Source organism: Podarcis melisellensis (assembly GCF_964234715.1).
Source record: "Podarcis melisellensis genome assembly, chromosome: 1".
Lineage (NCBI taxonomy): Eukaryota > Metazoa > Chordata > Lepidosauria > Squamata > Lacertidae > Podarcis > Podarcis melisellensis.
This window is the reverse complement of record NC_138528.1, coordinates 45,573,970-45,601,589: the sequence shown is the minus strand read 5'-3', so window position 1 is coordinate 45,601,589 and position 27,620 is coordinate 45,573,970. Positions and strand designations below refer to the sequence as shown.

Sequence of the window (27,620 nt, the reverse complement as noted above, 5' to 3'; positions counted from 1 at the left end):
TACGTTCTGGGTTTTAACATTGGCCAAGGCACAGGTTCCACACACTGTTTGTCAGGCTACCTGGCACCTGCATAAGCTCACATTTTGAATTGTAATATTAGTGATATTTTATACATGCCAAACAAGCCAGCAGACTCTGCAGTGCCAAGCAAAATTAATGTGATGCTAATACTTCTTGTAGACACAGCTGGGCCACCGGTTGAAGCTGATGGAAGACACTCTGAGCCACTGAGGCCACCTGAGCCTCAAGTGACATCAGTGGATTCAGAAGTACCTCCAAGCCACTCCTTCACAGGGAGTCTAACCTCATCAAGAGCAGACCACCTCCCATCCATCTGTGGTTGCACCCAGAATGGGGGACTTCGGCCTAGGGAGGTTTAGTTGGCTCCCTTCTTTGTGCTTTTGCATCACTTTGTGAAGGCCTGTTATTATTCTGACAGGCATTTGTCTTCCCGGGTGGCTGGTTGGTTTTGTTTAATTTTGTTAAATAAAAAAACTTTTTTTAATCTGCTGACTTTGTTCTCCAATATAATTCAAAATATCATGGTTTTATTGTTTTGTTTTTCTTACTGACGTAAGCCACCTTGAGTGACTCTTTTGAGACAGAAGTATGGATATAAATGAAATAAACCTGCCAAATATACTAAGCGCTATCCAATTTCCCACATATTTTGCTCTTATTGAAGGGATTGTTTTGTGGTTTCTCTCACACACTACTTTTTATTTTATTTATTTACAACAGCAAGGTATCACTATGCTCAATACAAAGTATGCCTCTTGTATTCGTTGGCATTCCAGTGTGTATCCTCAGGCAACCATATACGTTTTCAGGAGTTCAAAAACAGTGAATAGATTTTTACACAATGAAGTGAATAGTTGTTTTGAATTAAATACGTCTGCCCTCTGTTTGCACCCAATTGGTTTAAATCCTGTCCCTGGATTTTTGGAAATTGTTTCTCTTACGTCGACTTAGCCTTTCCACCCTTTTTTCTTGATTTGCATTATCATTGTTGTTGTCATTTGTAACAACTGATTGTCTCCTGAACGTTTTGTCATAGTGGCATATTGTTTGTTTTCTCTAGGTTTTACTTTTTACTGTGTGGATGCTGAAAATGAAGTTCATGAATTTGCCAGGATGCCATGAAGCTATAGTAGGTGCTTCTTTCTTTCCCATTGTACCTCTTATATGCCAGATCCATATGTGTACATGTGAAACCATTTGCTTAAATCAAGGCTTAAATCAAGACTTTGGTTCTACAAATAGAAGGAGAGGGAGGTGACCTTGGCTGGTTTTCCTCTTCCACTGCAGCCTGTTGCATTGCAATCTCTGAAAACATGCTCTAGAGAGTTGGGGAACAGTGTGGGAAATGACACTGAGGACTACAGGAGGAGAGAGGAATAGTCAAGTGTTGCCTCCCACTCCTTCAGCCCCCAGGATCTCCCTGCTGGTTCAGAAGCCTTCAGGGTGTAATGAAAAAAAGAACGGGCATTCCATTTGTGGAAGGGGAATTCTGGTTCCAACCCATATAATGGGGAAGTGGTTTAGGCCAGCAGGCCAGATCTTTACCTCCTTACTCCTGTGCCCCAACTTCGACAGATGGGCAGGATGTCAGTCAACTGATGGTACAGTGACATCTTGGTTGTACATCCTGGAAGTCCTGCTCCTTCCCTGCCTTGCAGGCCTTTTTCCACCTGACCAGGAGGGTAGGTCCTTGACTGACTCCAACTACAAAAGCTGAGGCTGCTGAACAGTATCTTGGGCTAGGGGATTGTTTAGGAGGGTTGTTGACTGGGATTGTTGCTGCTGCTGCTGTTAATATTTTATATCTTTATTTTGGATCTTAGGATATATGTGGAAGTTGATTGATTTTGTTGCATACTTTTTGAAGTTTTGTTTATTGTTTATGATTAGTTTTGTTATGTTTGTAGTTATTTAGTTTTCATATGTTGTAAGCCATTTTGAACATGGTTTTAACTTTGGAAAGGTGGCATACAAAAAAAATGACTGATGGACATCAGGTGATTTATTTTCCTTTTCTCACATGGTTTGACCTCGAACTGTTTGACCCAATGTATAGGGCTTTGCAGGCACCACCAATCGGCTGATGGTCAGTGCTTGTGCCTTTGCAGGCAGCGACCATCATGGTGCTTGAAGGCATAGCTGATAGTTGGCTCTTGCAACTCCCTTCTGTACAATTGCAGTGCTCACCTATTAACTGATTGGTACCATTTGCAAAGACACAGGGTTTTTCAGGCACCTTTACCTGTCCCACACATGACAACACCTTGTGGACCAAATGCGGAGGCCTAATTAGGCCTGTGGGCAAAAGGTTCCTCATCAGTGCCATAGTATATGATTAATTTTATTACTGTGTGTTGTTCTAGTGAGTTGTAGAACATACTAAAATACATATTTTTGTTGGGTTCAATTTAAGTCTGGACATCTGAAATAAAATCTGGGTTCATCAGCAAGAAGGTTGATTAATTTCACCTTCTGTGAAATAGCACACTGCTCAGGCAGTTCACTTGAAATGCAAATCTTCTTTTTATTTTTAGCAAACAATTAATCCCTCACAGGGGAATGTGGGTGTAATTGTCAAATCTAGCAAAGGACTGCTATTAAGCCAACTGCAACAGCAGGTGTTGGGTGGAATCTCCTCCAGCCCTTACCAACTATTGTGTTGATTTTTCATTCTTAAGATAGCCAGATGAAGCTCAAACAAAAAGGAAGGTGTTCCATGTATTCTTCCTTTCCTCCCTTATTTATTTTGATTGTTTGGGAGAATTTTGAGGTTTTGAGTCTTACTGATTTCCTCTTCTGTATTTATGAAAGCAAAATTAGTCTGTGCGGTAAAGTTGGGACAATTGATTTTGAAGAAGGGACTTTAATTAGACATATGAAAATGAGTTTTTAGTACAGAGCCTGGGGGCCGGTTGGCTGCATCAATGCCAGGAGGATACAGTTGCTGGAGTTACCTTCTTTCTCTGCTTCCCATGCACTTCCTACAGTGTGCTTTATGTAGGTGTTTAACATGTGTGTATTGTCTAAGAATATACTAGCCATATTTAGAACTGTCAGAATTTCACTGGATTTATATTCTGGGCCAAAGTATATGGTTCTTTCCAAAGGTGGTAGGATATCCAGTGAGAGCCAGTGTGGTGTAGTGGTTAAGAGCGGTAGTCTTGTAATCTGGGGAACCGGATTCAAGTCTCCGCTCCTCCACATGCAGCTGCTGGGTGACCTTGGGCCAGTCACACTTCTGTGAAGTCTCTCAGCCCCACTCACCTCACAGAGTGTTTGTTGTGGGGGAGGAAGGGAAAGGAGAATGTTAGCCGCTTTGAGACTCCTGAAGGGGAGTGAAAGGCGGGATATCAAATCCAAACTCTTCTTCTTCTTCTTCATCCTCCAGAAGACTATAACCTTTAGATCATTTTCAGCCCCCTCTTATACCAGAGGACAGGGCTTAGAGCTTCTCTTGGCCCATGCTTTGGACCTGAAAGCTCCAGCTCATTATAGGATAGGATTGAGGATATCTTTCTGTTTCTCTCTTTGCCCTGTCCTCCACCTACCTTCCTTCCTTCCTTCCTTCCTTCCTTCCTTCCTTCCTTCCTTCCTTCCTTCCTTCCTTCCTCTTTCTTTGTGGCTTATAAAGCAGAAACAACCTGTCTCCTGCCTCTGTTCTTCCAACCTCACCCTCCTGACCTGGGTGGGGAGAAAAAGAGCCTCAGCATCTCTTCCAGCCTCACCACAGGAGGCTTTGCACTAGCAGACATGTTTCTGCTTGTGCATGAAGAGCACCTGATTCCTCCAACACTGATTCCTCCAAAACAGTGCAGCCCCCTCTGCCCCCAAAAGCTTCTCTTGCTCATGGGGATAACAGAATGGGATACGCCATAGTGGGCTGGTGGGGTTGGGGACTTGATGAAAATGACTATTTCAGCAGAAACAGCTAGCCAGAAGTCCACTAAAGAATCTTGACTCTTGGACTCCGCTGGTTTTGCAATTTCTGATGACACCTCTGCTGTCCTACTTGCAAAAACATGCAGATGTGCTCTTTCAGCATGTCAATTACATGTCTATATAATGTTGTAGTCCAGAGTGATGCAGCATTTATAGTAATTGTGGCCTAGCATATTTTTGAACCTATCCCCGTCGTGTACCTCCTGCTCCCAAAGTTTCCAGAACTAAAATTGCTGCTATAGAAGATATTGTCTATACAAACTTTGTGGCTTCTTCTGTGAATGCAGTGTAGAAACTGCACTTTAAGATAAATTTGATGAGCTCTCCTTGATTTTATAAGAGGTGTTTTCTTTTATATTTTTCAGTAGCACGTCAGGTCATTTCCTCCACTTCTCCAAAATGTTTGGACTATGCTCCCAATTTTGGATAGGTTCTTTTCATTCTCTTGGCATTGTGTTCCCCAAGCAATGCTCATAGCTTCTGCTGTTGCTTTAATCAGTTTAGCTATCAGTATTACAACACAAAGTCAAACCCTACTTGAAGTTGGGGCAGGGAAAGGTGAGATGCAAAGCAGGTGCTGGTGTTCAATAGCTCCTCCTACAAGAGGGCAATGTGCCAGCTGAGTTTGCTCTGGAATGGAAAAAGATTATTCAGGAACAGGTGGGTTCTAAACATCATTCTAAGAGATTGTGTTGTCAAGTTTGAGGTGGTGCTCAGAGAGTGTTTGAGGTCTTCCCACTTGCAGAGTTTCTTCCAAAGCCACAGTTAATGGAAAAGTTGCTATAATCGCAAGCCAAGTGACAGACACTTAGGAAGTTACTGGCATCTATTTTATAGTATGTGTGTTTTTTCTGATTTCTGGAAAAAACATATTAAACTTCAAACTGTTAAATAAAATTGTCAGATTCTGGTCCTTTCACATACAGTATAGACCCTATCACTGATCAACTGATAGACTTTCAACCAGGCTTCTGCCTAGTCTGATCAGACCTGTTCACAGGATATTTCTCCACTTCTGCATCAGCACTCTCTAATATTATGGCTTGCACTATGATCTTTCTACCTTACCCTCTCTGCCTGTCCCAGAAAATTAACCAATATTCTGGTTTAGTTAGTAGCTCATCTCCACTAAATGACTATTCACATATATCCTTTTCTAAATTATCTTCTCATCAACATAGCATCGTATCAGGAGCTCAGTTATACTAGAGGACCTTGATCAACTGGGAAAATAGACAGGTTCAACCAGTTTATCCAGCACCCAGGAATTATTATAGGCTCAGTAACCCACAAAATATTTGTCCACAGGTAGTGATCACTGGCTATTCTTACTTGTCAATTCATTTAGGACAGTCAGGAGTGTCATGATCTTGGGTGCTGAGCCTTTTTAATTCAACAGTCCCATGCGCTGAAATTCTTCCATGAACTCTTCTCTACTCTGGAAAATCCCATGTATGGGAGAGACAACATAGTCCTAGGGATTGTCTCTTCTTCTTTTTCTACATATCTGCTTCCTATTCTGAGGTGGGAACACAGCCCACATCAGAACGTGGAACAGGAAATAGCAGGGACATCAGAATGTGGAACAGGAAATAGCAAGAACAACTCACAAAGACCCAGTTAGCTAGATGGAATTATTTAACTTGAACATGTTTTCAAGTAATGCTTCAAACCATGAACCACTTTTTTGAATTGGCTAATAACAAAGATCCCGAAGAATAACCATATGTCTGCCTCTGATACGTGGGCAAAGTTCTCCTTCCTATTTGGCAGGATGATAGACAACCAGTTCACAAAATGATTTCATTCACATTTGATAAATGGTTATCTGATTCCACTCTATGTTGCTGAATATCTTCCTTGATAATGTGATCATGATAGTTTGCTGTACTATATTGTTGTACTTTCACTGATACAGAGTACAGGCATAGTTCTAGTGAAGCAAGTGAAAAAGCAAATGTATGTAAAAGAAGAAGAAGCTAGGGGCCTAGTCTTTTCCCAGTAGCTTCTCATGTGTATTTAACAACAAAAATAGTTGTTTCTGTACAGATGAAACTTCTCACTTGTCCTGCAAAGCACATATTTTCTATTTTGCATTCTGTATCCCGGTAAAAAGCACGACATGAGGAAACACTCTCAAATATTTAGAGCAATTTCTGCTTTCAGGTACTTTGGTATGAAATATAAAGTCAGTTTCTAAATATTGCCATGGATATTGTTTAGGGCTAAGAATGTCCGCTCTTAAGTAACGGGTGAGTGGGTGGTGTGTATGCGGAGCTTGAGAGCAAAAGGCCCTTACACTCCCCATTACCATCAAATGTCACACCAGGATGCAAATGAAAAGGTAGGCAGTGACCTACACAAGAGCATTCTTGGCATCCTGAAGGACTTGACTGCTGTGAAATAATAGGAGACGGAGTTAGCTGTTTGATTAGCCAGTTGACCGGCTTCCTCACTTGGTGCTTTGCAAAATCCACTCAGTTGAATGCTTTTCCTTTTTACATGCAAATGCATGTGCACACAAGTGCTGTCTTTCATTTGCTTGCATTAATTATAAGTTTGGTTAGTCTTTGAGATGCCACGAGGCTGCAGCAGACTAAACACAGTTACTCCTCTGGAAATTAATTATAAACGTATCTGTGACAATTTGAAACTACTTTTGAGTGAAATCAACCCATGTTTCTTACTTTTTTGTTACTCTTAGTCTCTCTGCAGATTAAACATATAATTTAGCTTTATTTTAGGAGGGCGTGAGTTATCAGGCAAATATGAATTAGCACAAAATTGTTGTGATTTGCCATCTCTCAGCATCTGCATTCTGAAGTGAAGAAACCAACCTCCACACTGTGGCGCAGTATAGAATTTACAGATGAATCACATAGGTTTCGCATATCTCTGCAGTTTTATATTTATCTTTTATACCACTAAAAGCATTAAGTTGATGATAATAGCCATTTCCTTAGTGTGACACTGTGTGTGTGGGGGGGGGGTGACAGTGACATGGAAGATGCTGAAAGAAGGAGCCTTAAAGCATGTTAAATTTCATTTTTAATGCTTTTGGTATCTCACATCAGCAGCTCATGTCCCTAATTAATTAAATCTTCTAGAAATATAGTCATGGAGAGTGTAGCCAATAGACAGGTGAAGTTCTTGTCTCCCACGAAAGACAAATTATGTGTAATAGCGAATAGCACTGTGTAACAGAGAGAAAAAAATGTAATTGGATGAAAATTTGGAGCTGACTTTAATAGATATTGGTCAAATAAAGCCAAATATATTCAGACCTGCACTGAGATACACAAGGCTTGATTGACACTGGATGGAACCCCATAGCCAGCTCCAGATGGAAGGGCAACACAGAGGATGCTCAAGTCTCACAGCAATCGTCTTGTATTTGTATTAGTATCACCTGCTAGAGGAGGAGTCTCCTCTAGTCTTTTACCTTTTTTTTTCTTAGTGCAATAAAGCTGGTCCTATTCTATGGTAGTGATGAGGAACTGTTCGTCAGGTGGCTGAAGGATTCCCATCCAGCCAACTGAGCCTCTGGATCTAGACCAGGAGTGGGACAGGGTGGGGATGCAGTTTGCATTGTGGGTAAAACATCTATTCGCTTGTTTGGAAAGGCTTCTGTTCACTCTACTGTGAAGCATACCCTGCTGTGTTATGCCCTGCCCCCCATTACACCCCTGTTCTGCCCTCTTCTGGGTCCAAAAGGACCCATGCGCTGGCAATCGTGCATCAGTTGGACATAATAAAATGGTTGCCTCCTGTAGGCTAATGGTTACGGCAGTAAAATAAAAGGGCTGGAATTTTAATTGATAAATTGGCACCTATAACTTTTTAATTGTGAAAATTAAAGTCCCTTGATTTCAGTGGATAGCACCCTATGCTGTGATTTTTTATTTTTTTTAATTAATAGATTCTTGACGTGGGAGGCCTTTTTTCAGTCACAAAGAACCAACAGCCAAATAGGCTTACAAAATTCCATCCTAGAATGAGTTAAATTTACTTTTATAGAACTCTTACCCATGTGACGTTATTATATAAACTGCAATCAAAAAAAGAGTGTGGAAAGGCTGATTAAAGCTGTTTGATGCAGAGGAACAGGCAGACGCCTACACATGTGCCGTAGGTAATTTGCTTGTGCGGATTTTGAATTTAAATCTAAATCAGATTGTTTATGTGCATGTGTGTGAGAAGTAAAAATAAAAGCAGGCTGGAACAGATGTGAGTATTTTCCTTACTAACCATAATTAACCATAGAGTTGGAAAGGATTTTGAAGGTCATCTACTCCAAAGCCCTGTTCAGTGGCCATCTACCCTCTTTAAAAACCTCTAATGAAGGAGAGCCCACCACCTTCTGAAGCAGTCTGTTCCACCTTTGAACAGTTAGTACCATCTGGAATTTCTTCCTAATGTGTGGTCAAAATGAGAAAAGCAGAATATTCAGGGGCAGGGACCTGTCCATTGGCATCCACCCAGCATTGCTTCTAACTGGTTCCTTGTTAAATAAAAGTAATTGAATATCACTGCTAACTAGAATTACCACCTAACTTGACATGCCCAAAATGAGATTTGATAATGGATTTAGAACTATCAGTAGATCGCCAAGGATGTGCTCCAGGGAGAGCTGACTTCAGACACCAGGCCCTTTGGCAAAGCAGAGGAGGAATGACAACTGGGAGGAGCGCAAAGAGAAGAAACACCATGGTGCATGGTTGTGAAGCAGCACAGCCGGACACTTTCATCTGCCCCAGCTGCAACAACACATGTCTCTCCTGTATCGGTCTCTACAGCCACAGCAGGCGTTGTAACTCCCCAACAGTTTGACTTCACCCCCAAAGATACACTCCTCCATTGTCTCCCAGGACAATCAATACCTACCAACCAATGGATTTAGAACTATCAGTAGAATTCCTAGGCAGCGCTCTCTTGGGTTCCATCCAGTAGCCTTGTTTGCAGATTCAGCAGGCCTTTAAAAGAATCTGGAGCTTTGGACGTTACAAATTATTGACAAGATGGACTGTTTCAAGAAGTGGCAAAAAGAAATTGTTAGATTTGTCTGGCAGGGCAAAAAGCCCAGAATAAAATATAAAATTCTTATTGATACAAAGAATAGAGGGGGGTTTGCCCTGCCGGACTTTAAGTTATATTATGAAGCAGCAGCTTTTTGCTGGCTGAAGGAATGGCTACTTCTTGAGAATACAGATATGCTTGATTTGGAAGGGTATGACAATGTTTTTGGATGACATGCATATTTGTGGTATGGTAAGGACAAAGCACATAAGGCATTTAAAAACAGTATTGTCAGGAAAGCATTGTTTAATGTCTGGGTTAAATATAAAGACTTTTTGGAGAACAAAACCCCAAGGTGGCTCTCACCTATGGAAGCAAAGGCTTTGAAAAAATCTAATATGGGATCGAATTGGCCAAAATATTGGGAAATTTTGGAGCAGGAAGGGGACAAATTGAAATTGCAGAGTTATGAGAAACTTAAAGACAAGGTGCAGGATTGGCTACACTATTTTCAAGTAAGAGAGGCCTATAATTTGGACAGGAAAAAGTGGCTTCCAGGTGGAAAAATCAAAGTTGGAAACAGAACTGTTAGAACCCAGTGCTAAGATATTGTCGAGAATGTATAATCTGCTGTTGAAATGGAATACTGAGGATGAAACGGTTAAATCTGCTATGATAAAATGGGCACAAGACATTGGTCATAACATTATGTTTGCTGACTGGGAACGGTTGTGGACCACCGGTATGAAATTCACGGCATGTAATGCCTTAAGAGAGAATATTATGAAAATGATTTACAGGTGGTACATGACCCCAGTCAAGCTTGCAAAAATCTATCATTTGCCCGAGAATAAATGTTGGAAATGTAAAGAAACTGAAGGAACATTCTTTCACCTTTGGTGGACGTGCCCAAGGATTAAGGCGTTCTGCGAAATGATCTATAATGAATTGAAAAAGGTATTTAAGTATACTTTCCTGAAGAAACCAGAGGCCTTTCTCCTGGGCATGGTTGGCCAATTGGTGTCAAAGAAGAACAGAACCTTTTTATGTATGCCACAGTAGCAGCAAGAATACTCATCGCAAAGCACTGGAAGACGCAAGATCTACCCACCTTGGAAGAATGGCAGATGCAAGTAATAGACTATATGGAACTGGCAGAAATGACCGGCAGAATCCGAGATCAAGGAGAAGAGCAGGTGGAAGAGGATTGGAAGAAGTTTAAAGTTTATCTACAAAAACATTGTAAAATTTATGAATGCTCAGGGCACTGAAAATGAAATGAAGGGATTCTAGTGATACGTATCTGAAGAAGTGTGCATGCACACGAAAGCTCATACCAAGAACTGACTTAGTTGGTCTTTAAGGTGCTACTGGAAGGAATTTTTTTTGTTTTCTCTTATTTATGTTTTCCTTTTTCTGTTTTTTCTGTTTGTATTTTTGATGTTTGTTGTTTGTTGTTTATGTGATTTTTGTCGGTTGTTAATTTTTTGTAAAACTTAATAAAAATTATTTTTTAAAAAAAAGAATCTGGAGCTTTGACAAACATCCCCAATAGCTAGAGACGCTTGAGGGGGCTGAGGCCTATGCAGTATACTCAGATGGGTTAAGAGAGAACATAGGGGTCTTGATTTTTGTGCAGTTTGTTGTCTGACTGGAGTTACGGAGTGTTCCATGCATATGTAGGGGCATTCAAAGTGGTTCTTCTAACTCAAGTTTGGGGAACCTCCAGGCCAGGGGCCAAAGGCTTGAAGGGTCTGGAGTTTAAGCTCCTGCTTAGCTGCGAAGCTCACTGAATGGCCTTGGCCATCACTTTCTCTTCAGCCTACCCTTAGCTCTAGGGACACAGATGTTATTGCTAGATTTGTATTGTTTTGATTATCATTATTTGTGTTTTGCTGGTGGCTTTGAAGATCATGGATTTTGAGGAAAGGATCCCCTCATTGATTTACGGCATTAACATTCTAATAATAAACTTTGCAGTGTGCAACTTGAGCATCAAGGTCAAACAGCTGGTGTGGCTTGCGACAGCCAGCTAATAAGGTGGAAATGAGTTTACCCCAATGCTTTTTTATTGTAGGATTCCTAGATCAGTTTAGTTCATTTCAATATAAATTATAAAAACAAACAGTTAACACATAAAACAGACAAAAAATGCAGCCACTCCCTTCCCGGCTCTTTCCTAAGCTGAATAATATCCAGTACATCTAAAGCTCTGGCTCCACCCTACAATGTCACTTAGCTTGTTTTTCTTTGGTTCTCCCTTCTCCCCACTCCAGTATTTAAGAGGCTTATTTGTTCCATACCTCCCCTTTGGCCAGGATTCTTAGGGAGTTTTTTTAGGAGTAGATTGCCATCCACCAGTGTCATAAAGTTTCTGTGCCTACAGTTATAAATCTGTAGCCTTCCCATATGTCAGGAAAATTCCTGACACGTCCTGGTTTTGGGCTGTAAAAATGGTGTCAGGGGGAATTTTGCCGAATCAGGGAAATTGCTGTTAAAACAATTTTGAACTATGACAACCCTATGAATTTATCTCAATGCTCAACATGTTTCTTCTTTGACAATCACTGATAAATTGTAGTCAAGCTGGAGAGCACAGCTGACATTAAGACAAGAGCTAGATTTGTTTTCACAAATATTTTGTATTTCCAGTCAGCTTTACGTGTGAAACAGCACAGAGCATGCAGAGTTCTCTCTAGAAGTAAGCACCAGACAGCTGGATTTATTCCGAGTAACAGACTTATAAAAAAACCACATTGAATAAACCCCAGATGACTAACTCCCCCCACCTCTTATTTTTACTTGTTTTTAAATACCAAATATTTACTTTACAGATTACGTTTGGCATGCAGAAATTATACCTTGTCATTGAATTATATTAAACATAAAATACTGTATTTTTTCTTTTTCTTTTTTCTTCATTTTCTTTTTCTGAGCAATTGTGCTTTTACAGTGAGTTGTGATCAGTTGAAGCCAAGGAAGGAACAGTTACGGTGGTACCTCAGGTTAAGTACTTAATTCGTTCCGGAGGTCCGTACTTAACTTGAAACTATTCTTAACCTGAAGCACCACTTTAGCTAATGGGGCCTCCTGCTGCTGCCGCGCCGCCGGAGCACAATTTCTGTTCTCATCCTAAAGCAAAGTTCTTAACCTGGGGTACTATTCCTGGGTTAGCGGAGTCTGTAACCTGAAGCGTATGTAACCTGAAGCGTATGTAACCCGAGGTACCACTGTATAAGCTCACCAAACTCAGTGGATCTCTCTCTCCCCTCCATTTTCTTCAGAGTTCATCTAGGCACCCCAGATATTTAAATACTCAATTCAAAAACCTTTCTGAAGAAGTTGAAATTCTCCCCCTCCCCTTGATGAGTATCAATGTAAAGGGACCCCTGACCATTAGGTCCAGTCGTGGACGACTCTGGGGTTGCGGCGCTCATCTCGCTTTACTGGCCGAGGGAGCAGGCGTACAGCTTCTGGGTCATGTGGCCAGCATGACTAAGCCGCTTCTGGCAAGCCAGAGCAGTGCACGGAAATGCCATTTACCTTCCTGCCAGAGTGGTACCTATTTATCTGCTTGTACTTTGACATGCTTTCGAACTGCTAGGTGGGCAGGAGCAGGGACCGAGCAATGGGAGCTCACCCCGTCACGGGGATTCAAACCACCAACCTTCTGATCAGCAAGTTCTAGGCTCTGTGGTTTAACCCACAGCGCCACCCGCGTCCCTTTGATGAGTATAGCGTCACATAATATTTATTGCCAACAGTAGTAATTCAGATATTTAAATCTATAAAATGAATATTCTTTTTAAAAGGTTAGATAATCCTTTATGAAGACACTTAATGTGGTCATTACTGATTGTGAGATGTCCCTGTGGAACAAAAATCGGCCTGCACAGTGGGACTTCTGGTTTCTCTCGGCTCCCCTTCAGCCCCTTTGTGCCACCAAAATACGCTCTAGAGCAGGGGTTGGCAAAGTTTTTGTGGCTTGGGCTGGTCCACAGTCCTGCAGATGCTGCGGTGGGCCAGAGTGTTTGTGTGCGCAAATGCTATTTCTGGCTCTTTTTCCTGCACAAAGGAGGTGTGTGCAGGTTCCCATTGGTTGCCGGAGCTTCCTGCAGCCAATGGGAAGCCAGCCAGCATTGCAGAAGGCGGTCCCTGCTCTGCTCCACGCCGGTTTAATGCGACACACAGGAGCCAACCAAGTGGGCGATGGGGGTCCATGGGCTGGTTAAACGCTTGTGGCCCATGGGCCTTAGGTTGCCGACCCCTGCTCTAGGGTGTCCATAGGCACTCCAGGGCAGTTTTTGGGGATGTTCAGAAGGCATAAAGGGGGACGAAAGGAAGGAGAAGCCCCATTGCACGAGCAAACTCCCATTTGCACTGCATTGCTTCTCACCCTGTGTGTTTCTAAAACCTTAATTATAGATTTTAAAATAGCAATTGGTTTATGAAAGGCGTCTTAAACATGGATTGTTTGGAATGGCTTGTTTAATTAACAGTCTAGCCATTGTGTTGCCTTAGCAGATAAAGCATGGTGATTGTTAACTTAGACATATAAGCTCTATTATTCTTTCAATAATGGATAATAGGAAATTGCAAGGCAAGCGTGTGAATATTGCAGCAATCTTGTGGCGCATTTTATTGCAGTTTTAAACATGAATATTTTGCCTACATAAGGGAGGCCTGCAACAAAATGTTGCAGCCTAGGGTGCTTCAGTTAACTGTTCCTTTTTGACGACCATACCCTCTTCCAGATACTGCATTCCATGAAACGCCTTTAAATTTGCTGGTTGTTGGAGGTAGGATATGTTCTGGCTAGAGGTTGTTACTTTTGAGAAGAGGCTGCAGAAAGTGCTGGTTTCCCTAGAACTGTCAGAAGCCTTGATTTGTACACAATGCTTCTCTGTCAACGTGGTGCTGGTTCAGCAGCATCCTTACATGCATAGACTTGGCAAGTATTTGAAGGCCACATTTTGTGTAATTGGTTGAGTCTCTGAATAGGATTCTCTTCTTTGTGTTAAAGGGTGTATACAGCAGTGCAGGATTTTATGCTGACATTCTCTTGCCTTTGTCTACTCCCTGCCAGGGTGCATTTGTGGAGGTGGCTTTTGTTGTTGTTCCTGTTAAAGATGCTTTAAAAGACAAACTACCACTTTGTAATCAGTCCAGAGCCAATGCAGGAAGTGCCTTTTGTTTCAGTAACCTTATAAAATTAGAATTTAAAAGGTGCTTTATTTTGACAGAAGATAAAACATTTGTATTTTAATATGCAAGATGAGTGTAGAAAAAATTCATTCGTGTATTGAATCACTAGTCTGGGGCAGGGAGGGTTTGAGTATTTGTATTTTCTGTTTTGTGAACCTTCAGGTAAAAATATTGCGGAAATGCTTCAAAATGTTTTCATTTGCTTTTTGCGTTTTGTTTGGGCAGCTTTCATAATCGAGGGCTTTTGGGCCAGAAAACGCTTCTGTGGAACCTCTGATTTTTCACCCCAGTTGTGATCCCAGAACTGCATCCCATGCTGTTCCAGAAGGTTCCATGACCTTCAGAAGCCATTTTTCAGAAGGTGCAAGGGACTGTGCTAGAAAGGAAGTTGAAGACTCAGTTGCAGATGCAAAACTCCATTTGTATTTTTATAGCCGCTTGTGGAGGAAATGCTGCGATAAATTGTTCTGAGCAATACTTTTTCTCACACCAGAGTGCCACATGGCTGTCTGGAGTCCCACTGGTGCTAAGCAAATTGATGACTTGGATAATTTGTGAACCATCACGCCAGATACAGCCCACTAACCATGTATTGTGGGCTACTAAGGTCTTACAAAACTACTTCTGTTTGCTTAGAATAGCAGAAACAGGGGAGCAGCAATAAATGGTTGGCAGGCTGTATCCAGCCAAGCAGTTATCAGGGGGCTGCTCTATGGCTCCAGCTTAAAACTTCTCTGTGACGGTTCTTGCACTGCCCGCCATTAGCAGTAAGAGCTTGCTTATGCAAACAGAGTTCCAATTTGAGGATGAGAATAAGATTTGGGATGGTGGGTAGAAGGGATGGGAGAGGAAAATAAGTTTGGGAACATGAAACTAGTAAGACCAGCTTTGTAATAGGCTGAGCAAGCCTGATTTGGAAATCTACTGTTAACTATCAGTTTATTATTATATATTTGGCACCATGAAGGTGACATTTGGATATTCTGCCATCAGCAAAATGTCTTGAGTCATCTCTGAACAATAACCTATGCCAAGGTTTACAAGGAGAAATGCTTTGGGAAGACTTCCTAGTCATCGTCCTGAAGGTTGACTTGGGCTTTATTCTTCATTGGCCACCTTTGAAATTTGATCAGAAGCAAACTCCAGGAACTCACTCAGTGTTCTCCCTTTTTTTATTCCCCTACTCTGGTTTTTTTCAGAATTGTATGGACCTAGTACTTGTGGCTCCTGCTTTCAAGGAGGGGTCTCTTTTTGATGATCTGGGGGGAAGGGGTGATCTAAGCCATCTCTAATGAGATTGGCACTGCCAGGGCAGGACACCTAGCCTGCTTGGAGGGGCATCTTACCCAGCACACTATTCCCCCAGGGTAACCTACCTCCTGGTTAGTCAGCTCCACATAGGGACACTCGTCAGGAGTGTGGAAGATGACTTGGCCCTTCCTTCTTCTTATTCTCTGAGCTTGGCAGAGGAATATCTGCCTCATGTTGCCTCATTTTCAGTCAGGGGTCGGAATCATTTAGTGGTAGTTGCAACCCCAGCACGTCAGGAGGAGAGCCACTCACAAAGACCCCTCCCAAACTGCTGCTGCCTCTCTCCACTACCTATTCACTTCTTCACCCTCTTGGTGAGTGAAAGAACAGCAGGGAGGCAAATGAGCCAATGCCACAGGCAGTGGCAACACCAAAGACGGGTGTCACTGGAGAGGAGAGCCCACCCAAATCATCTTGCCAAGGGCTTCAGAAAACCCAGAGTTAGTCCTAGTTTTGGAAGTGAGATTGGTGATTTGCAGCACCATCTTCTCGGTAGTCACATCAGCTTTGCTACATTAATTGTGTGAAAATAATTGATGAGTAGTTTTTGAAATGTAGATAGCTGCCACAAGTTGAGCCAAGTGAACAGGATCAGGTCCATGCACATGGGGGGATTAACTCTTCAACTCTTCCTATCCACTGTTACCCCCCCCCCCCAAAAAAATCACTCAAGGTATTTTTAGCTTTTCTTTTGTTTGGGGAGGAGGGACATTTTCATTGGGGCTGTGATCAGAGGAGGGTTAAACCCTCACACATTTTGATCCCAGTCTTGGGTGGTCATTTACCGTATTTTTCGCCCCATAGGACGCACTTTTTCCCCTCCAAAAATGAAGGGGAAATGTGTGTGCATCTTATGGGGCGAATGCAGGCTTTCAGGAAGCTATCCGCAAGCCTTGGGAGTTCCTGCCGGGCTCCCAAGGCTTGCGGATAGCAGCCTGTTCTGGGGGCTGGGGTCGGGCTTCCCCTGCCCCAGCCCCATGCCGGGGAAATTTTTTCCCCCTTTATTCCCCCCCCCCAAAAAAACCCCTAGGTGCGCCCTATGGGCCGGTGCGCCCTATAGGGCGAAAAATACGGTACATTTCAAAAACTGCTTTCATGCAATTTATGAAGAGCTTTTTCCTGAAATATTGTAACTGACTTTCATTTCACTTTGCTGCTACTGCTGAGCTTCAAGATACGTCTTTTTTAAGGTGTCTTCTGAATTTTGAGTAGAAAACCAAGCAGTTAATAATAATAATAGTCATAATAATGATAGCAACTAATAAATAGATGAAAAGAATTGCTTCTCAGGTCTGTCCTTGGGATATTAACCAGCAGTAGTAGCCTGGTTCAGCAGTCATCTCCAAATCAATCCTGACTACTCCATACAAAAACTCATAATTTACACCTGGTCTTCCTAAATCATACATGTAATCAATAGACAATCTGCTAAGAATGGCTTGAATCCTAAGTCCCATTCCATAAATGTTTACAAAATGGAGCTTTCATGCTTCCTCCTTTCCTCTGCAGTCTCCTGTGCCCCCCAAAATCTTCTGTTGGGGGTTGGAGGACCCTCTGGAACAGAGTGACATGAGAAGGGAGAAGGAGCAATTGCCAAAAATAGGGGGTGGAGAGACCCATAGTACAGAACCGAAAGTGCTTTCCACTGGCAGAACAACAGTTTGGATCCAACTCAGTATCTCCTAACTGAGCAGCACATCTGTTCTTTCTCCATATTTATAGATGGTAATAGCTTTCCTATAGTTTGTTGATCTAGAGAGAAGTCTGTTGTATATATTGAAAAGTAACTTACATCATTCTGCATTCAAAGCTGTTAAATACAGTATGTTAGGTCTCAATCGCTGATCTTTCTGGTGAAATGTACTGAGAAAGCAACTACTGTATTGAAGCTTTCAATTTTCTGCTTTATGTAACTGTGAATGTGCTGGCTAATCACTTTCTCTTCTTTATTTGCTCTAGGATTAAAGCAAGTTTACCAGTTGAAAGTTCATTCTTCAAACGAAGATTATTATTTTTTGACGTATGGAAGGATGACTACTTTTTGAAATGGATGGATTAAGACTTCTAAGAAGTCAAAAGTGATTGAACAACAGTCGTTCGTAGAAAAGCTGCATCTGTAGAACATTTGCCATTATATTACATGATCATAACTGGGATCTCATGCAACCTTTGTGTTTTCTGGATAACCTTCTCCGGAAGAGAATTATAAATGTGAAAGGCAGAGATGGCTGTGTTTTCTTTTGGAGCTTACTAAGGATAAACACGTTTTCCAATAATGACCAGTTTGAAGCGGTCCCAGACTGAAAGGGCTGTTGCCACCGGAGTGTCAGATGGAACCCCTAAAGTCCACTCAGATGACTTTTATATGAGACGCTTCAGGTCACAGAATGGTAGCTTGGGATCTTCAGTGATGGCTCCAGTAGGCCCTCCACGCAATGAAGGGTCTCATCACCTTACATCTACTCCTGGAGTACCTAAAATGGGGGTTAGGGCCAGGATTGCTGACTGGCCCCCAAGGAAGGAAAATGTCAAAGAAAATAGTAGATCAAGTCAAGAAATGGATACATCAAGCTGCCTTGATAGTATGTCTTCAAAAAGCAGTCCCGGGAGCCAGGGGAGCTCTATTAACTTGAATTCTAGTGACTCTGTCATGTTAAAGAGTATCCAAAACACACTTAAGAGCAAAACAAGGCAGTCTGAGAACCTAGATTCTAGGTTTCTCACTCCTGATGGATACCACAGTTCCCCAAGAAAAGCTCTTCGCAGAATAAGACAGCGAAGTAATAGTGACATTACCCTAAGTGAGCTTGATGTAGATAGCTATGATGAATGTATCTCGCCCAGTTATAAATCTGGACCATCACTGCACAGGGAATATGGCAGCACTTCATCAATAGATAAGCAGGGTACTTCAGGGGAAGGTTTTTTTGACCTGTTGAAAAGTTATAAAGATGAAAAGTCTGACCAGAGAGGTCCAGGCACCAGCAAATTCTGTGAACTCCTTATAGCTAGTGGAAGTAAGGGCTCAGGATTTTCCTTGGATGTGATAGATGGACCCATAACTCAGAGGGAGAACCTTCGACTATTTAAAGAAAGGGAGAAGCCACTGAAGAGGCGTTCAAAATCAGAGACGGGAGATTCTTCCATTTTTCGAAAGCTGCGTAATGCCAAAGCTGAAGGGGATCTCGGGAAGTCCTCAGATCTTGAGGACAGCAGATCAGAAGACAGTGTCAGGCCTTGGACTTGTCCAAAGTGTTTTGCCCATTACGATTGCCAGAGCATATTATTTGATTTAAATGAAGTGGCAGTTAACCGGCACAATGTGATCAAACGAAGGAATACAACGACTGGAGCTTCTGCTGCAGCAGTTGCGTCATTAGCTTCTGGACCATTGTCCCATTCCGCAAGTTTCAATTCCCCAATGGGCAGTACAGAAGACCTGAATTCCAAAGGAAGTCTCAATATGGACCAGGGAGACGATAAAAGCAATGACCTTGTTATGAGTTGTCCTTATTTTCGTAATGAGATTGGTGGGGAAGGAGAAAGAAAGATCAGTCTCACAAAATCTAACTCTGGATCCTTCAGTGGCTGTGAAAGTGCCTCTTTTGAGTCCACTCTTAGCTCTCATTGCACAAATGCAGGAGTGGCTGTTCTTGAAGTACCCAAGGAAAACCTGGTGTTGCACTTGGACAGAGGGAAAAGATACATCGTTGAACACGTGGATCTTGGTGCATATTATTATCGTAAATTCTTCTATCAGAAAGGTGAGCAGTCATTTAATACCTTGAACAGCATTATTCTTTGCTATTTTACAAAGTGTTCTCCAAGTACTGCCTGGCGCACAGAATGTTCCTTGATCATTCTAGGCATAATTCATACAAACACTTACATTTTGCAATTTGCTTTTTAATAATATGACAGGGATTTTTTTTAGACTTTATAGTTTAGGCAGTTTTCTAACATGTACATGGCACGAGACCAAATCGAAAGGTACAATCTACAGAAAGATGCAGAGGTTTTAAAAATATTTTGGAAATGGAAATGTAATTAAAACTTGTTTAACAGGGACTGTGAGAATGTTCTGGCACCTATAGCATTGTAAAACATTTATTAAAATGGTCAAATGGAGGTTTCTCTATTATATTTCATTGTACTAAAAGGTTTTTCCAAATCTCCAGTTGACACAATTCTTCTTACTGTTCTAGAAAGGGGAGTATAATTAACATAATTCTACTGTGCCTTTAATACAGAAAATGGACCTCAGCCTGTAGGTTGGGAAAATGTCTGCTATGCCTGGAAGATGGTTTTGTGCTTTACAACGTTCAAATATTACACTGAGCATGTGAACCAGATGTTCATAGCTACAACTGGTAGCAGTTTCTGTTATCACAGTGGTTAAAATGAGTATCACCAAAATCTTTAGGATTGGTTCCCAGCTGTATGTGCATGCTACATTTGCCCATGGGAGCATGTGCCCATGGATGTTTGAAACTTGCTCACATATAGAACAAAACTGTCCTTAATCCTTTACTTACTATGGAAATGTAACATACAGAACCCTTTTTTTCTGAGATGGAAAATAATTTTTTCTCCTCCCGCACCCCTTTTTTTAAATGCACAAGAACACTGGAACTACTTTGGGGCAGATGAGAACCTTGGTCCCGTAGCTGTCAGCATCAGAAGAGAAAAACCTGAAGAAATAAAAGAAAATGGATCGCAATACAATTACCGCATCATTTTCAGAACTAGTGAGGTAAACAATATATGGAAAGTATAAGAATAAGAAATGCAAAAATGTATTTTCTATATACTCTTAAGATTGACTGCAAATGTGAGTTGTATAAGGGTTATTTTCATGTTTTGCCTGTGGTCTAAAATGTACAGATCCTTTAAATCAGAAAATATATAAGATGACAGAAAGAGCTGCTCAAAAGTGGAATGGACTACCTCAGAAGGTGGAGTCACCTTCATTGGAGGTTTTTAAGTAGAGATTAGATGGCCATCTGTCAGGGATTCTTTAGGTGTGATTTGTGCGTTGCAGGGGATAGGATTGGATGACTCTCAGAAATCCTCCCACCTCTATGATTCTACACTGGGTTGTTTTAGATCTGGGTATCTATTTTTAATTGCCATTTTTTGCAATGTTGTAAAGTGCTCTTGAGTATATAATATTTTATATCAGAAGGTAACTTGATCTCCAGGTGTTCTTGACTACAAATCCCAACACCCTTGACTATTGACCATGCAGACTGGGGCTGATGAAAAGTTACCACTCACTAATAACCAGGCCTGGTTCACACATACCTAAGCCGCAGTTTGTTTAGCAAACGCGTGGCATATTTAAAGAATAAGCCAAAACACTAACTTTTTGTAAACCGCTTTGAGGTTTTGTTACTCAAGTGGCATGTAAGTGTTGTGAACCAAGCTTTGGAGAAACAATTTGTTGCTTATTTGTTCTGTGAGATGACACATGGCTTGTTGAACACAGCCTATGTCTGCTTAAATCATATGCACATCTTCTGTTCCTGGTACTTGGATTAATTTTTACATTTTCCTGCTTTAATTTTACAAAGAAACCTCCCTGTTTTAAAAAATTCAACTAGGTGTAAATCAAGAGAACATGCTAGTTTATGGACAGCCTTTAACATAAACCCAGGTAAAAAGAAATATGTACAGTGGGGTTTCTATCATATAGACAGAAACTGCCTTGACTCCCTGTTGGGGGGAAAGACAGGGTATAAATAAATATGCTATAATAATAATAATAGTACTAATAACAATAAATTAACTAGTCCAAATGTTGAGTTTGGGCAGGTGGGGAGCATTGTTCTTGTTTTACTTCTGCGTTAACAGTAGCACAGAGGTGCTTGACTTAATGAAACAAAACCATTTTACACATTCCTGGGAAGAAGCAAAAAGGGAATGCATGAGTAGCTTGTCCATCTGTTTTCCATATTTCTGGATAACATATCAAGAGGAAAATTCCTCATCTTCTAGGAGCACAATGCCTGCTTTTCCATTTAAGGAATCATTCAAATTGAGCTTGTGTAAGTTCTTCAGATATTGGTACTAAACAAAACAATGATGCAGACATGCACAACTTAGTATAATTTACATATTGGAATTTCTTTCTTGTAACATTTGAAGCACAGCACCCAGGAATCCTTAGTTCTTTGGGTTACTAGCCTACCTCCACCTTCCCTTCATATATCTAAGGAAATAACTTTGGTTTCACAGCTTACAACCCTAAGAGGTTCTGTCTTGGAAGATGCTATACCTTCAACTGCAAAGCACTGTACAGCTAGAGGGTTGCCCTTAAAAGAGGTCCTTGAGCACGTGGTTCCTGAACTGAATATACATTGTCTCAGGTTGGCCTTCAACACTCCTAAAGTCACAGAACAACTTATGAAACTTGATGAACAAGGGGTAAGTTCAAAAGAGCAAACTTTAATCCTTTACTAGGCCAGCATTACGGTACCAGATCTAGATATCTTTTCCCCCCGCCATGTCTGGAAACTCTAAATAAATCTACCAAGTCTATCCAATGCTACAGAATAAAGAGTTTGCCTGAAATCTCAGGACTTAGAGTTTGCTGCCAAAAAAAAGTGAATTAGGCAAACTCAAAAATTCTGAAATGTGTACTGCTTAAAGCAGAATATTATAACCTAGCATGTTTAATTTCTTTCTGCATGGTATAATGGAAGACAGTGTGTAAGACACTGATACAAGAATTATGCCTTATTTCAGCTGCTTATGTCATCCATGACATATTAGGCACTATCATCATACATTCTAACTAACAACTTAAACCTCTTATGGTATTAGACCTTACTTTTTAATATCTGAAGACTCTTCAATACTGCTTTTTTATATCTAGAATTTCATAACAGAAATAACTTAACAGAAATTAACTTGACAGAAATTAAGTAATTAACTTAACTTAACAGAAATACACTAGCTTGTATTTAATGAAGCTGTTTAGTTGGTGGTGTCCAAAACCAAAGTATTCAATTCATTGTTTGGATCTGTTCCAACTTGGTTTTCTAGCCTCGTTCGGAACTGAAAGTGGCTTCATTACTCTCTTGAATGGCATATGCTAGGAGATGAATGGGGCAGTGAGACACTGTTTAGTCTCCAGAACCTCTCAGCAGCTATCAGTTGTTTATTTATTTTATTATTGATTGGAAATATTTATAGCCTGCCCTTCATCAATACTGATACCAGGATGGAGTACAACATAAGATAACATAACAACCAAATTAATATATAATCCACAATAGAACACGAAAACCCGCTTAAAAACTTCACTAGGTGCATATTGAAATCTACAGAATTTGCTCCCATGAGATTGCCCCCAACTTGGATGGTTTTAAAAGCGATTTAGACAGATTCATGGAGGATGTGGCTAGCCATTGTGTCTAATAGCCACTGATGTGTTCTACCTCTACTGTCAGAGGCAATATGCGTCTCAATATTAGTTGCTGAAAATCACAAATGGCGAGATTTCGTGTCCTGCTTGCAGGCTTCCCATAAGCATTTGGTTGGCTATGTAAGAACAGAATTTTGAAGTAGATGGGACTTAAAGTTGATCCAGCCACACTTACGTTCTCAGTATTCCATTGACTTGATTATTTTCATAGACTAAACTACGCATTTAAATTCAAATCATCTCCCAATACAAAGATAATAGTGCTGCATTCAAGTCAAAACTCAATGGCATAGAAACATTACGCTGAAGTTTTTAAGTTTGTATCTACAAACCTGAAGTCTACAGTTTAGAAACTATATTTTTCTTTCTTTCTCTTTCTGTTTTGCATCCTTTGGGGGAAATCTTGAGTTGGAAATGCAAATAGCAACCAATGTCCTTTGCAGAGTGATTTGAAATACACAGATTTAATGTGCCTACATTTATTAGTCATAGTTTTCTCATTGTTGAAGGGGAAGAGGAAGAAGTCATTGATGACTTTTGGAAGGACTCTCTATGTTAGTCTTTTAATGCAGCATAGATGCTACATAAGCTGATGAGAATGCAAAACTTGAGTTTCTGTTTGTGTTTACAGCTAAGCTATCAACTGAAAGTGGGGATCATGTACTGCAAGTCTGGACAAAGCACAGAAGAGGAAATGTACAACAATGAATCAGCAGGCCCGGCCTTTGAAGAGTTTCTTCAGTTACTGGGAGAACGGGTTCGGCTCAAGGGATTTGAAAAGTACCGTGCTCAACTAGACACAAAGAGTAAGGGACCCTCTCTTATGCAGATTAATAAGACATAGTTACAGCCATGGTCAGCAAATAGATTTTGACAGTGGACCTATTGAGGAAGTGGAGAGTGGCAAGCCGCCACTCTCTCTTATCATTTCAGTGTGAACTTCTCAGAAACCTTCTCATTACAACACTGCAGCTGCAGCTCATATTTGTTACAGAAGTACTTGTTCTGAGAATTTGGTTGATTTATACAGTCCCTCAGATTGATAGTGTATCTTTATGGCATCTTCTCTTATTAGTCCTGAAATTTAATTTTGCTTGTTTGTTTCCATCAGTGTACATAGCATTTCACAAAACAACCTAATCAAAAGACAAGTTCCTGTCCCAAAGAGCTTTCAGCATAAATTACCTTCTTTCTTCTTAATCTCTACATAGTTTCCCCTCAGTTGAGTGCATTAAAACATAGTTCCTGGCTTGGTTTATAAATTTCATGGCTAAAATGAAGTAAAGAGGTGACTTTTTGCCAAGATCTTGAAACAAAACGCATGTTTTTTAAGGGAAGGGGAGAAATCAGCAAAATTACTCCTGTAAACACCTCCTCAGTGTGTAGTCCTCCCTGTGAAATACACACACCTATAGCTGTGAGCTTTCATTATGTGGTATTTAGATTGAACCGTGCGTATTGAGGTCCATGGTTATCTCACTTGCGGTATAGGAAATTAAAGTAAAGAATGCGTCATGAAAGTAGAAAAGCGTTCGCAAACAGTGCAGTGAATTTTCTGTTGCCATGGTTTCTGCTGTTACTGATGTTTTGACTATAGGCAGCAGAGAAGGAAACGATTAAAACATGAAATAACCTAGAATATTTTAAAGCCAGTTAGATATATTTAGAAACGCCAATAAATGTCAAAATCTGTAGTACAAAACTGAAATTACTTTATTTCTTTTGAATTTAAATGACCTTTCCCTATTTCTACCTAGTCATTGCCATGTAATTTACCTGTAATGTGAGGGGTCTTATGCAGGAAAATATTTAAGGGAGAAGAGGGGGAAATAATGCTGGTTCTTCTAGCAAGTGTTGAAGCACTGCTTACCCACCTACCCTGGTCTTTTCTTTAAAGTTGAACTGTGCTAAAATGCAGCTAATGTTGTTGACGCTCTGCTCACTTTGCTTAAATTTATTATCAGCATAAACCTTTTCTGTTTAATGAGCCCTGAGTCCCTTAGTTTTTGCATGACGTGACCCAAAATTGAATAGCTATTTACAAGCAGCAGGTCTATAACATGATTTGATAGGTGCTACATATTGCTTAGAACAGCTACAAAATGTGTTTATTATTTAGATTATTTACATGCTGGTTTTCAAACTGACGAAACAACCATATGCTCTTTTACTCTGAAGGAAGTCCCATTGAGATCAGTCGTGTTCATGTCTTAAGTAAGTGTAGGTAGGAATGCAACCTAATTTTCAAAAGCAGCTGATGGGATGCATGCTACTTTTGATTTATTTTTATTTTTAATGCTCCTGCCCTCTCCCCTTAAACAAAAAGGAATCTTCAAGAGTAAATCATGTTGAGATCTTTCCCAGCCCCCTGCTACCTGTGATCCTTAACTGGCTATAACAAGGACTGAATCTTGGGGTTTCTGCGTGCAAAGCACCTGAGCTTCAATCAATACATAGTGTCTTATTGATGTACTTGGCACTTTAGAATAACAAGCAGAACAAACAAAAAGCAGGTCCCTTCCCCAAGGAGCTGACAATGATTATTTACCACGCTTCCCTTTTATTTTCAGGTATTTAACAATCTAGTGTTAAATCCTAGACCTGAAAAACGACCAGAGTTGAAATATTCAAGTATACGAATGCCTTAAGGAAACGTTTCAGACCAAAAATTTATGCCTACTTTGTGCATCATTAGAAAATGATCATATTGAGCAACTGTGTACTTACAATTTTCTGCTTTCAGCTTGAAGAATTTCTCCATCTCGAAAGGGGATTGCATCCCCCATCCCAAATCTTTATAGGCCTAATGTTTGTTTCTCCTATGTTTTTCACACAGTAGACTTTTTCTTTTGCTTTAAGTCAATGATGTTGACTTCAGATATAACCTCACTCATGGTTGAGGAGGACTGTGGTTACTTACATGATTCCCAAGACACGAGTGTTTTATGATAAGCACTTGTTGCCTTGCTTGTAGTAATCTGCTAGTTCAGGTCTCGTTACTTAAGCAGCAAATGGCCTGGAGCCATTTGAAGACTCGGTTGCTTGAATTTTATTTTCCCCTGTGTTTTAGTTCACTGCTCCATTTAGATCAGTTCTCAAAAGTTTCTCTGCACACCAGAGCTATGATTATAATCATTTATGAAGTGAAATGGATCGTTAAACTAAAAGTTGTTACTGTTCTGGACTTTTAAAACTTTCAGAAGCTTGGTCATCATGAGAAGGCTGTATTTATGTTCAAGAAGAACCTTTTTCCAAATACTTGCTGCTGTGTGAAATATGCTGCCATCCTTCCCCATCTGTTTCTCACATTTTAGGCATTGGTTTTGATGTTTTCCTTCTACCAGGCAGGCAAACAAGATGAGCAACACATCTAATTGGGATGAGGGCACAATGCAGATAGACTTTCATTAAACGAGAGATCACCCCTGCAGAGACCAATGCTGGTTCTGATTTTAAAATGTAGTCTTGGGAGCCATATTGAGAGTAGTACTAGGGCCCAGATAGGCGATTAAAAGAGCCCTGTACAACTTGTGACCCATCATAGATAACCCTTTAACAGCAGTTTTAAAAGGCTTAATAATCCTCCTGGTCCCCCCCCCATGACTGCAGAATTGCAGAACTTTAAGCATTTGGCACACTGTATGTAATGGGACGTGGGTGGCGCTGTGGGTTAAACCACAGAGCCTAGGACTTGCTGATCAGAAAGTTGGTGGTTCGAATCCCCGCGACGGGGTGAGCTCCCGTTGCTCAGTCCCTGCTCCTGCCAACCTAGCAGTTCGAAAGCACATCAAAGTGCAAGTAGATAAATATGTACTGCTGTGGCGGAAAGGTAAATGGCGTTTCCGTGCGCTGCTCTGGTTCACCAGAAGCGGCTTAGTCATGCTGGCCACAGGGCCCAGAAGCTGTCTGTGGACAAACGCCGGCTCCCTCGGCCAATAAAGCGAGATGAGCGCCGCAACCCCAGAGTCGGTCATGACTGGACCTAATGGTCAGGGGTCCCTTTACCTTTACCTTTTATGTAGTTGGTGTAGCTTGGTAGGTCACAAATTGTGCGGGCCTGTATTAAAATATAAATTTATTGTTCAAATATTTAAAAAATTAAATTGTAATCATAGTTTTCCTAGATCAAAGAGCTCTATAACGAGTTAAATTACTTATCATATGTATTCTTTGGGTAGAGGGGATTGTAAATATCATACATAATGCATTATATTAGGGAACATTTCTTGTAAAATGTGTATGTTGGGGAAAAGGCATTCAGTCATGTACTTCAGGAGAAATGTGCAGTAAAATGCCTGTGAATTTTTGTGTGGTCTTCCTTTTTAAAAAAAATCATAAACTGATGCTGAAATTAAGAGTGGGGGCAAATGAAAAAGTAGAAGCGGCCAACGGTGATAAATTATTCCATCTCTATTAGGTACTACCTCCCTTTCAGATTTTGTTTGTATTTTTCATGTTGTTCTTGATGCTATTGCACGATTGTTCCCATAGCTGATGCTTACAACATCATGCAGTTTTGCAGCTTATGTAAAAGTATTTTAAAATAGTAAGTTGGATGTCTTTTGTTATTTGAATCTTAGCTGATTCTACTGGCACCCACTCTCTTTATACAACGTACAAGGACTATGAAATCATGTTCCATGTTTCCACCATGCTGCCCTACACACCTAACAACAAGCAACAGGTAGGATTCATTTT

General features: G+C 40.8%; 1 protein-coding gene across 7 annotated transcripts in view; it reads left to right on the top strand.

The window, feature by feature from the left end:
• SIPA1L1 (signal induced proliferation associated 1 like 1) overlaps positions 1-27,620 on the top strand; it is a 165,403-nt gene that overhangs the window by 92,221 nt on the left and 45,562 nt on the right. For 6 of the 7 annotated variants that reach the window (XM_081889542.1, XM_081889541.1, XM_081889540.1 and 3 more), the window contains 6 exons: positions 1,083-1,151; positions 17,453-19,257; positions 20,116-20,246; positions 21,731-21,919; positions 23,554-23,728; positions 27,503-27,606. In XM_081889542.1, the coding sequence (XP_081745668.1) occupies positions 17,769-19,257; positions 20,116-20,246; positions 21,731-21,919; positions 23,554-23,728; positions 27,503-27,606 (2,088 nt within the window). In that variant the 5' untranslated portion in view covers positions 1,083-1,151; positions 17,453-17,768. The remainder of the gene's footprint in view (positions 1-1,082; positions 1,152-17,452; positions 19,258-20,115; positions 20,247-21,730; positions 21,920-23,553; positions 23,729-27,502; positions 27,607-27,620) is intronic. The other variant, XM_081889538.1, reaches the window with a different exon arrangement.